General features: G+C 35.9%; 1 protein-coding gene across 1 annotated transcript; it reads right to left on the bottom strand.

Annotated features, from left to right (window-relative positions):
- Positions 1 to 9,260: 9,260 nt before the first annotated feature.
- On the bottom strand, positions 9,261 to 10,157 carry LOC120351710 (the record flags this gene model as incomplete). The annotated part of the gene is given in 2 exon segments (XM_039429827.1): positions 9,261 to 9,395; positions 9,797 to 10,157. A coding segment is annotated over 1 exon segment (288 nt), but the record flags the coding sequence as incomplete, so codon positions are not given.
- Between the last annotated feature and the right edge of the window lie 2,815 nt (positions 10,158 to 12,972).

Genomic DNA, 12,972 nt, shown 5'->3' on the forward strand with positions numbered 1-12,972 from the left:
GATAGTTAGAAAGACCGGTTTCGGTTGTTACACCATTGTCAATCTCTGATAAACTGTAATTTGTGCATTGAAAAATTGCAAAAAAAAAATATAAAATTTATTTTCTAGACAAATAAAATATAATTTTCTATTCAAAACAAGCATGTTCGGTTGATATTACATCAAATATACCGGTTATAAGCTATCCTCTATTATAGGAGGCAGTGGAGAGGCAGAGAATCAGTAACGCTGTTTTTAATTTCCTTGCCCCATTACCATAGGTAAGGAAAGTATTGCTTTCCGGAAAAGATTAAGGTACCCCAAATTCTAAATTTCTATAAGTTACGTTTCAAGGCCCCCTGTGCAAGTCCAAAAAGTGTTTTTACTTCCCTTGCCCTATTACCATAGGTAAGGAAAGTATTGCTTTCCGAAAAAAAATTAAGGTACCGTACCCCAATTTCTAAATTTCTATAAGTTACGTTTCAAGGCCCCCTGTGCAAGTCCAAAAAGTGTTTTTACTTTCCTTGCCCTATTACCATAGGTAAGGAAAGTATTGCTTTCCGAAAAAAAATTAAGGTACTCCAATTTCTAAATTTCTATAAGTTTCAAGGTCCCCTGAGTCCAAAAAAGTGGTTTTTGGGTATTGGTCTGTATGTGTGTGTGTGTGTGTGTGTGTGTGTGTGTGTGTGTGTGTGGTGTGTGTGTGTGTGTGTGTGTGTGTGTGTGTGTGTGTGTGTGTGTGTGGTGGTGTGTGTGTGTGTGTGTGTGTGTTGTGTGTGTGTGTGGTGTGTGTGTGTGTGGTGTGTGTGTGTGTCTGTGTGTCTGTGTGTGTGTGTGTGTGGTGTGTGTGTGTGTGTGTGTGTGTGTTGTGTGTGTGTGTGTGGTGTGTGTGGTGTGTGTGTGTGTGTGTGTGTGTGTGTGTGTGTGTTGTGTGTGTGTGTGTGTGTGTGTTGTGTGTGTGTGTGTGTGTGTGTGTGTGTGTATGACTGTATGTGCGTCTGTGTAAACGATATCTCATCTCCCAATTAACGGAATGACTTGAAATTTGGAACTTAAGGATCCGACACGAACAATTTCGATCAAATGCTATTCAAGATGACGCCTGAAATGGCGAAAATGTTGTAAAAAAGGGGTTTTCGCGATTTTATCGAAAACGGCTCCAACGATTTCGATTAAAGTTATACCTGAAATAGTCATCGATAAGCTCTATCAACTGCCACAACTCCCATATCTGTAAAAATTTCAGGAAATCCGCCGCATCTATGCAAAGTTTGATTTTAGATTCTCAATTATCAGGCTTCATATACAATTAAAACGGAAAATTTTGAGTGGAAATGATTGAGCATGGGAATCTCTACAATTAATGTTCAGTAACAGTTTCACCTAAAATTAGTAATAAGCTCGAAATTCGAGAAAATGTGATTATCCAATTGCAAACTGTTGGCAACTGTTGGTTCTATTAAATGATTCACTATGAAGAGATAGCAGACCTCGTGTGTCTTCAGCGTTATTGCCCTGTCACCAGCTGGCTCATATCTTTGAATAGTAGACTTGTGATGCGCGGGAACACTAGCGTCAGGTGATCAATTTTTATAACGGCAAGGAAAGTTGTGTGAGTGCGCCACACCAGATTTTTGGGTATTGATCTGTATGTGTGTATGTGTGTGTATGAGTGTATGTGCGTCTGTGTACACGATATTTCATCTCCTAATTAACGGAATGGATTGAAATTCAGAACTTAAGGTCCTTACAATATAAGGATCCCACACGAACAATTTCGATCCAATGCAATTCAATATGGCGGATAAAATGGCGAAAATGTTGTTAAAAACAGGGTTTTTCGCGATTTTCTCGAAAACGGCTCCAATGATTTCGATCAAATTCATACCTAGAATAGTCATTGATAAGCTCTATCAACTGCCACAAGTCATATATCTGTAAAAATTTCAGGAGCTCCGCCCCATCTATGCAAAAATTTATTTTAGATTACCAATTATCAGGCTTCAGATAAAATTTAAACAAAAAAAAATTGAGTGGAGAAGATTGAGCATGAAAATCTCTACAATTGATGATCAGTAACATTTTCACCTAAAATTAAAAAAAAAAGAGAAAATGTTATTATCTAATTGCACACTGTTGGATGGCAACTGTTGATTCTATTAAATGATTCACTATGAAGAGATAGCAGACCTCGTATGTCTCCAGCATTATTGTCCTGTCACCAGCTGGCTCAGATCTTTGTTTATAAGTAGACTTGAGATGCGCGTGAACACTAGCGTCAGGTGATCAATTCTCATAAAGGCAAGGAAAGTTGTGTGAGTGCGCCACACCAGATTTTGCTATCTTCTCCACTCCCATTATAACGCGGACATTACTATAGTTCTGTTATCATCTGGGCTATCAGCTGATAGGATGGAGAATCGCAAAGGAATTGGATAGTGATCTTGTTTGAATCGCCTCAAAATACTTTAAATGCAAATGGGAGTTAATCTTCTATACAGGAAGGATTGTTAAGCTCGGTTACTAGAGCTGTGGGATTAGTGGATCTGTTCCCATTTCCGGTTTAATTAGGGTAGAGGTGAATGACCGATCTAACCAAAGATTTTAACTAGACTAGGAAAGAGAATCTGGAACAAACTTATTGAATAAAAAGACTAAAAAATGGTCAAAAACCACAGATTTTATCAAAAGTAGAAAGACCGGTTTTGGTTGTTACAGCATTGTCAATATTTGATGAAGTTTAAAATGGAATTCGTGGTTTTTGACAAATTCTTAGTCTTTTTATTTAATACTCACGCAGTTTTCTCATCCACAAGTATCTGGTGTCACCTGTTCATCGGCTTCTCCAGACATCTGTTTAATGCATGCAATGAATAATCCACTTGTCAGCTGATTTATTATGAATAATTCTATAGTCTGATTAATCCTATCTTCATAGTAGATGATATAGTGATATCGGAGTAAAGAGGAAATTCCTTTTCCTTTCATATTATCCTTAGAATGCAAAATTTCAAAAGTTATATTTTTTGCCAAATCTCATAGAATTCTATCAACCCGTTTGGCCGTAAATTAGTTACATACATACAGACAAAAGAAAATCCGAGTTATACATAGACCTCACCAAGTTCGGTCAACTAGCAGGTAACCCGTGCTCCGCAAGGGTCGAATTAAAATCGATAACCATCCTCAGTAAATTAAGAAACAATATGCAAATTTTCAAGTTGATCAGTCAAGATGTTCAGACGTGATGATGTGTCATTCATGAATTTCCTATTCCGTACGTGTCCGAGACAATTCTTTCCTGTATTATATTATAGATAGATTTGAATATTAACACAGAGCCAATCTCGCAAAGATAACATCTTTGAATTACACAAATGTGTGTAATCTCAATTGGGTCGAGGAAATCAACGTTAACGGATAGGCTACTCACTAAAAAAAACATCTCCATAATATGATTGAACAGTGTATAGAAATCGTAATATATGATGTCGATATTTGAGATATTATCGATTCTTGTAAGTTTGACATGGAAGGTCGAAGCCAGTTGATTATCCACTTATTTCCGACAACATATATATATTTATAACTTATATGGTTTTTAAGCATCTTTTCCTCCTAGTCTCTCAACAGGAGTTCATTTTATGCTGATTCGAAAATTTTCCAATGACCTGGAAAACTTGGATTTTTCCGACTGACAGGGAATAAAATACCGACTTTCAAATCAATAGGAATATCTCTCTCTCTTGGGTTAACAGCCGTAGGGCTGGTTGGCAGCAGCTCTCCATGCTTTTCTGTCGTCCGCTTTCCGCTTCAGCTCGTAGTATGATCCACATCTCATATCCCGTAGCAATTGTTTCATATACTCCAGCCTAGGTCTTCCTCTCATATTCCTTCCCTCAACCATTCCCTCCATTATCCTTGTCAGTAGAGTGTCATGTCTGATGATGTGGCCAATCAGCTGTGCTCTTCTTTGCTTGATCCACTTCAAGAAGTTCCGGTTCTCTCCCACTCTTTCAAAAACTTGCTCATTTGTAATCATATCTCTCCAACTGATCTTCATCATTCTTCTGTAGCACCATGCCTCGAATGCAGCCAATCTTCTTTCCTCTCTCACCCCCATTGTCCACGCCTCACTTCCATATGTTGCAGTACTCCATACATACGTTTTCAACATGTTTTTTTCTTACGTCGAGACTTATGTTTTTTGAGGTGAATAGATTTTTCTTCTTATTGAAGGCAATCTTAGCCTGGGCAATTCTGCTGGCAATGTCCTTGCAGCTTCTTCCATCACTTGTGATATAGGAATATAACGTCTCAAAAGTCGTTTCCAGATCAATAGAAAATAGAACATCAGATAATTTTTGCAACTTATTTTGAAAATTGGTGAGATATGAAGGTCTTAAGATTTGAAGAATCCTAAGGAATTGTTGAAGTGCAGGAAGTGTCACCTGGTCATATGGGACATATATATAAATATATATTTATCTCATATTGATCAGGATTTTAGAGTTATAAATTCAAATTCATTGAGCAGTCATCTGTCATTGATAGAAAGATTGTTTATTTGTTATTGCGTGATATTTACTGTAGCTTCTCTCTGTTTTTAATAACAAACGTGTGCTTGTGCGATAGCTGATAGAAAAATATGATCATGTATTTGAGGTGACTTTCATGTTCGACATTTACTGATAGTTTATTAATACCCCAAAATTATATTTTTGGGGCAGAGCTCGTTTTGATAGGACTGACAGTAAAAGTCCAGCTGTTCTGGTGAAAAGGATAGATATTGATCTTGTTTTATAATACAGTTTTCCTGTCGCAGTTCGGGCAGTTTAAGAGAATTGTATTATTAAATAAGACAGGATCTGAGCCCGATCCACAAGTTAAGTTATAACGTGGACCTCACCATAGGACATTAATAACTATGGTTTGGATACCTACGGATTCTCCCCTTTTTAAGCACCAGTTTTTTTCATATATTTGATTGTTGTTATCTCATTTGCATTTGTATGAATTTTGTATACTTGTATTGTTATATTGTAAGGATGGATAAATTTTGTTTGTGTGATTAAAAATGTTATATCCATGTACAGTGCTTAACACTATAGTGAGGTCCACGTTATAATGGCAATGGAGAAAGATAGGAGAACAACGTTGCCGATCCTCTGTCTTGTCAATGCCTTCTATAGATGGTAGCTGTTACAGGTTTATTGATGTAATATTAACTGTTCATTCTCGTTTAAAATGAATGATTATATTTTATTAAGCAAGAAATTATATTTTTCAATAGTTTTATAATTGAGATGAGAAATTTTCTCTGTCTTGTCAATGCCTTCTATAGACGGTAGCTGATGCAGGTTTATTAATGTAATATTAACGGTTCATTCTCGTTTAAAATGATTAATTATATTTTATTAAGCAAGGAATTATATTCTCCAATAGTTTCATAATCGAGATGAATATTTTGTTGATTTATTATCAATAAATGTAATACGTGAATTTATATACAGTATATTAAACTAGTATTAGCTGTTCATTCTCGTTCAAAATGATCAATTATATTTTACCAAGCAAGAAATTATATTTTTCAATAATTCCACAACAAAGATAGAATATTTTGTTAATTAATTATCAATTCAATATTGTCAAAAGAGGATCTGCAAAGAGCAAAGCGGGAATGAGATAGCGCTATCTGCTTTGTTGAATGATAGACAAAGATAGCAATACCATTGCTAATCAAACACTGCCATTATAACGTGAACCTCACTATACATAGAATGTATATGAAGGACCCTTCTCAACAACAATACTACTCGAATTAAATTTATTCAAACTCTGAAATTTATGCAAGTTTATCATCATAGTGCTCAACACGCAATATACTCTTGTACCTGATCACGATTTGTCCTAGACTATTATGATAAAAAACAACTTGTTTATAGGAGATTTTCGATAACCTAATTACCTCTCCATGTAATCTCATCTACACGTTCACTATAATAGTTGAACAGAAAGCATGAACAAACTAATTTCATGCCGTAGTAGAATTCACCTTCATCTGTCATCACAAGTTATAATGGAAACCATTGATCTAGCTCAGCAGGAATCCTGTCAGTTTGAACTTAATCTCACCAAACTGGATTCACTTACAAGTTCACTGATATCAATGGCGAATCTGTGAACCTGTTATCCATAACAAACTGATTCGAATACCAATAAATATCGAGTTAAATACATGCTATCAAACACAAATCTGTTTAGAATATTGTGATTATTCCAAACGTTTATCGTGACTATGCCCTCAGGGTGATTGAATAAATTTACAATTATTAGCCTTTTGAGGAGTCTGCATTTAATTCAATAAACCTGGAGTTCCTTAGTAAATGCATATGATATCATTCCTCTATGGTAAATATATGTTATCAGAATACTTTGTAACATTCTAAGTAGAAAGAACTTTGTTATCAATTCGGATCTTAATCTTTCTAAATTTAAAATTAATTGTTTCAAGTGTTTGTGTTTTTTTTTCAATGTGGAAATTAATGAAGATTTGGAAAGTCGCACATAACCTTTATTTGGAAAGTTTATTTTATGAAATTTGGATGAAAAGAAGTTTTGGACTGTAGTCTGTCTCTTTGTCCTTAAGTTGATTGTAAATGATGAATAAATAAATAATATTCTTCTAGGCTATGAAGAGCGTCAAATGTCAGGTGTATAGTAGTGTTGCAATGTTTCTCTTCAAGTCGCAGATAGTGAATTATTGAATTTCAATAAAATTAATGAAACGTGTATTACAATGGCATAAGAAACTACACGTTCTTTAGCTAACAGTTTTATTAACTCAAGTAGACTTTAATCTTTTTTAAAAGCCTTTCACTGGCTTTATTAGCAACTAAAATAAATAATTAATGATTAGTGCACTCATTTCTCAATTATTATACTGTAGACTATCGATTAAGGTGATTACAGTACTTCTTAATCGAATGTTCCACCTGTTAGAGGTTATTATAATATGCTTGTTAATTAATTGTTAATAGAAGTCTACCTTAAATAACATAACAAGTTTAGGCCTATCAAAGTTTAGAAGTAAACTTCCAATACAATAAATATCATATATTATTCAACTATTCCATCATCACAGGATTATAAAAGATTCTGAAGTTATGATATCATTTTCCGAGTGAATGATACCCTCCTTCACTCTAGAAGAGAGATGCTACAATTTCAAAGTTTGTTGATTGATATTGGGCCTTTATATTACAAAAGAGAGACTAACAACTAAACACATTGAATCACTTCATAAGGTATTTGATTATTATTCTTCATAATCCTATACTATTAAACGAGCAACTTCTGTTTATATGTCTATATTCTTGTATTTCACGGATCTCGAAAACGGCTCAAACGATTCTCACGAAATTCGGAACATAGTACGAGTAGGTTTATAAAGATTCGATTGCACTAGGTCTCATCCATGGGAAAACTCGCTGAAGGACATTAAAAAGATAATAATTATTATTCATCTCTGGGAAAACAGCTGATAATATGATAATAATTCGTCGTCTGTTGGTGATAGAAGTGAGTGGGCGAGTTCATGTGTGTGGGACAGTGTCAAAATTATGACTCAGCTGTTGAATCATTCAATCAGGTACTTAGTGCCGGTTGCCAAAAAGCCGGGTTATTTTCAATCCTGATTAATTCCAGTAGATCCATCTTTTTGAAATGGCCTTCTCTGATTTGGTTACCGTGAAGTTGATCAGGATTAAAATTCGACGGCTTTTGTGAAACTGGGACTTTGTGAGATAAATTTTTGCATTCCTCTGGGAATTAATCTCAATTTACTGTGATTAGATGACTCAATTTACAGTGAATAACATTTCTGTATGAATGTTATTATAATTTCTTCTTTCGTGATAATTTTTTTATGCTTTTGTACTCCAGAGCGAAGCTCGGTCCCCGATATTATTACAAAAGAGAAACATGGATTTCAACAGAACCTTCTTTATACTACCGAACCCGAGCCTAGAAAAAAATGGCCGCCGTAGACTATGTGGTGGTCTTATAGAAATTTCTACTGAGAGAAAATCAGCTCTTAGAGAGAGTCTCAGTTTGTCGAAATCTCAGTTCGTCTAGTTCCCGTTTAATATCAATGCCGGCCACCACATACGGCGGCCATTTTTTTGTAGGTGCAGGTCCGGTATATGGGAAGTCCTGATTTCAACTAAGCACATTGAATCACTTCATAAGGTATTTGATTATTCTTCTTCATACTGTATTAATATGCTATGTAAGAGATTATCTCTTACTCGGAATATGAAGGAGGTCGTTGGAATAATGAAACGACCAAGAATGAGAAAGGAGTTTATTGATTATTCATCGCAGTACAAGAAATATTGGAGAGAAGAATTATTCTTGAGTAGAAGAAAATCTCTGTGGATATTATATTGTATGGTATCCTGAGAAAACATCTAGCATTATCATCCAATGGAGAATTCAGAGAAACTAAAAGGTGTCATATATTTAACCAATCAACGATGAAGCTCTGCGTATGTAGTATGCAAGTAAATACAAAATAAGATATCTTCTATCAAAATATTGAGCAGTATTTTTGTTCCAGAACTACCATTTTTAAATTGAAACATAATACAAGTCTTGAAGGTCTACGAAAATGTAAATTGTTCATGGTTCAACAGATGTTTGTGCATCATTGGATTAACTGACTTGAAATTTCCACAATAATTAATATGTTAGAATGAAGTGAATCTAGGAGAAATAACATGAATAACAAAGAGAAATAACAAATCTAGAGACAACATGATAAAAATCTCTTGAAGTAGTTTCTAATAATTATCTCGACTAAAAGTGGGTGTTTCTTTCTCCCAATATGGATTTCTCAAACAATCAGTGTCAAGAGACAAAAGCATTTGAGAACTAAATTAACTATTAAAGTCTAAATTAACAGTTTGAATACATTGAAGTTTGTGACAAAGAATAAATTATTTTTCGTAAAGATAAAAATTGTAGAGAATGTGACACAGAATCAACAGCTCCAATGGCTTAGTGTTTTTGTGTTTTGTTTTGGTTTTGTATATGTTTGGACTTTTTAACATCAAAATGAACTTAATTCCGAAGTGAAAAGTGTAAATTTAAAGTATTGTGCTTACTATAACCTTAGTGTCCGGTTTCCCATTAGGGAACTTTGGACTATAATACGGCGAGGTGGAACTACCCTTGGGTCTCCCCACCATTAAAAGCCATACGCTAATAATAATAATAACAGCTCCAATCGCTCTATATAAAAAAAAGACTGATAGAAAAGCAAGTAACACTAAATAAAGAATTCTAACCGTTTGGTGTGAAAAGGCAAATACAAAAGCATGTAACACTAAATTCACAGTTTGATCAATGAGAAGAGGCCAGTAAGCCAACCAGTACAATGTGACAGTATTTTTACAGTTTTCCAGTCCTAAGGGCCAAACCACATAGGCGTTTTGAGGCGTTGTTTTTTCAAGCGACAACCCAATCAGCCAATCGGAGAGCTTCTAGCCCTGCAGATTCTGAAAACGCCGCACGAAAACTCTTGAAAAGACGCTTAATATGGTCTGGCCCTTAGTGTCTAAGCCCCGTACACACACATCGATTTTTGTTCTCGGATATTTCACCGTCCTTATGAATTACTATTAGAGTAAACCGAACTTGATAAACATCATCTGTTTAATAGAATTTATAAGGACGGCAAAATATCCGAGAACAAAAATCGATGTGTGTGTAGCTAGCTTAACAGTATTATTTAGAAGTTTATATTCCTTGACATATTGATTTTCTCAATTAAATTTAGACAGTTTCTCAGTCATTACTTAATCTAAGCTTCATTAATTAACGAAATCTCAACTAATGTAATAAGAAGGCACAACCGCAGCGGGCTTTATGACGGGAACCGCGGCGTAGGTTAGTTGTGAAGCGGCCGGTAAGACAGCATGGGACACATATGCGGCGGGCGCGGCGGGTACGGCCGCACTGTAGACTAGTGGCGCGGTGTGGAGGGGAGCACTGTGCACCACTGAGGACTGCGATTGTGACGAGTAGGAGGATGACGAACTCAGCACCGGCGTGTGAACCAGGTAGCCTGGGGCTGCGGTGAGCGGTGCGGCCAGCGTGAACGCCATCAGAAAAACCTGCGGCGAAAATTAGAAGTCAAATAAAGTTAGATTGACAAGAGATTATCAGGGATTGACAATGTGTAATAACCGAAACCGGTCTCTCTGATTATCAATAAATCAGTGATTTTTTGACAATTTCTCAGTATTCAATATGAATAATTACCACAATATCAACTTCTCAACTACACAAAAAGTTGCAGATTGTAGTAAGAGGCGACTTGAAACATAAATATAGGGGCTCTCATATCCTCTCAAATTCATTCTTCCTTATATTCTTTCACTAGCCGTCAGGCTCGCTACGCTCGCCATATCCGTCTAGACAGGGGGCTCCGCCCCCTGGACCCCCGACTGGATCGTCCGAGAATGAGATATGCGAGCTCGCTTCGCTCGCCTGCATTTTTCATTTGAGCATGCTTCATTCCATCAGAAAGTCAAAGTACTTCCTCGCTCGATTCAATCACCGATTAATTTCAATTATTTAGTGCAGGGTGGAAAACTTCGTTAGGATATTATGAGAATTATTGTACTCCAGTCTAGCTTTTAAAATTAGAGATAGGAATGACGTATTTTCATCAGGCGTATTTTTGGCGAACAATATTCTTCCACCTCAGCTTAACCTGTGTAATGATTTTTTTCAAATATATTTCCATCAATTATTGAAAAAGGTGAGAAAACGCAGAAAAGCAGAGAAAATGTTGGAAAAACGCTGATTTTGGGCGTACTTTTGATTAAACATTAAAGTCAACCTCATCTCAAAATTTTTAGACCCTAGCTGAACTTCTGTACGAAATTTGAACATTTCCAGTCTATTACTTGTTGAAAGAACTGAGAAAACGCAAAAACCGATCACTTTTGGGCGTATCTTTGACGTTATTTCAAATTCCTTCTAACACTATTATCACACCCCAGCTGAGCTTCTGCAGTAAATTTGAACGTTTGCTGTCCATTTGTTCTCGATGGAACTGAGAAAGCGCAAAAAACGCTGGCAAAACGCTAATTTTGGGGGTATCTTTGACGTTATTACAAATTCCTTCTAACACAACATTATTACACCCTAGCTGAGCTTTTGTAGTAAATTTGAACATTTTCTGTTCATTATTTGATCTCGAAAAAGCTGAGAAAGCGCAAAAAACCGCTGGAAAAACGCAGATTTTGGGCGTATTGTTGGATTTTTTCCAAATCCGTTCTTAGTGCGCCTCTAATGGGCCAACTGAACATACCTATCAAATTTGAACGTTTTTGGTCCTGTAGATTTTTAGTTCTGCGAGTGAGTGAGTGAGTGAGTCAGTGAGTGAGTGCCATTTCGCTTTTATATATATAGATTCCTCACAATTCTTCGTCATATTTATTCACAATCATAAATGTTTCAAAATGAGAGAAATATCTCCATTAGAAAGATATTAATTTCCACATTTTTTCCTGAGATGTATTGTCGCTATCTGCATAAGTTATAATATACTGTATATATATTTTTTCGCATATAACCATCAACATCTGGTATTGTAAAGATAATACAAATTCTACCTTTTATAAGAATGATGTACTCGTATAATCATTGTTCTAAAAATTTTAGGGTCGGTTTTCGATCTAGCGGGATTTAGCGATCTAGCTCGGGATTTAGCGGGATAAAGTCCTAGGCTTTTAACAGCTGGAGTCAGAAAATTGGCTTTCCGAAACGGGGCGTGGTCGTAGTCCACGTTTAAATTGGATTTCGAAAAACTAGAAAATTTAACACAAAATAAAATAAAGAGAAAATAGTGTAAGGCTCAACTCACACTTACGCGACTCAGGTTTCGAAGAGACTCGACTCTAGTCGAGAGCATGTGTTTCCAAATGGTGACACTCAGACCAGTCGATTCTAGTCTCCGCGACGTCACCATTTTAAAACACATGCCCACCACTAGAGTTGAGTCTCGTCTCGACTTGAGTCGTGTAAGTGTATGTTGAGTCTAAAGTTTCACCTATTTTGAATAATTCGGGAATGTTTCATTTCGTTAAGGAAAAACGTTTCCAATATTATAGAAATGAGAAGATAAAGATTTTCATGAATACTGCGACTACGCCCCGTTTTGGAAAGCCAATTTTCCGACTCCAGCTGTTTAAAGTCTAGAACTTAGCTAAATCCCGAGCTCGGAAACCGGTCCTTGTTATCTGAAGCCCATAGTCACCATAGTTCTTTCCCGTGAAGCTGTGTGACGCTAGTAGTCTCTCATATTGTGCCGTTCACACACTCACCCCAACAAAACAGTAAAATCGACAATAATCGGATTGAGTTAACAGTAAAAATGTCGACATAAACGCCTTATGGATATCTACTCATACTATTTTTTCTCTATTGTTCAATCTAATCTATATATATATAAAAGCAAAATGACCTTCACTCACTGATTGACTGACTGACTCACTCTCTCACTCACTCGCAGAACTAAAAATCTACCGGACCAAAAACGTTCAAATATGATAGTTATGTTCAGTTGGCCCTTTAGAGGCGCACTAAGAAATCTTTTGGCAATATTCCAATTCTAAGGGTGGTTTTTAAGGGTTTAAAGTTCGTCTTTTAGCATGTATATTCTTCTTTTTCTCTTAACTATAATTGAAAAAAGGCCATACCATATGTTAATATAGAACTATAATCTAGAGAGAGTACCTTTTCGAAACAGTTGTTAACTGGTAACTAAATTAATAATTTTGTCAGGTTGGCATTAAGTTGAGCTGACTTTGTTAGGTTGGCACCAAGTTGAAGATTGAAATGCATTTATCGAGGAAAAATAGATTGGGGACTGCTACTTCACTCCACAATTCCTGGGAATTTATTTACTAGTCTTCAGGC

Source organism: Nilaparvata lugens, chromosome 5 (assembly GCF_014356525.2).
Source record: "Nilaparvata lugens isolate BPH chromosome 5, ASM1435652v1, whole genome shotgun sequence".
In the NCBI taxonomy this organism is placed as follows: Eukaryota; Metazoa; Arthropoda; class Insecta; order Hemiptera; family Delphacidae; genus Nilaparvata; species Nilaparvata lugens.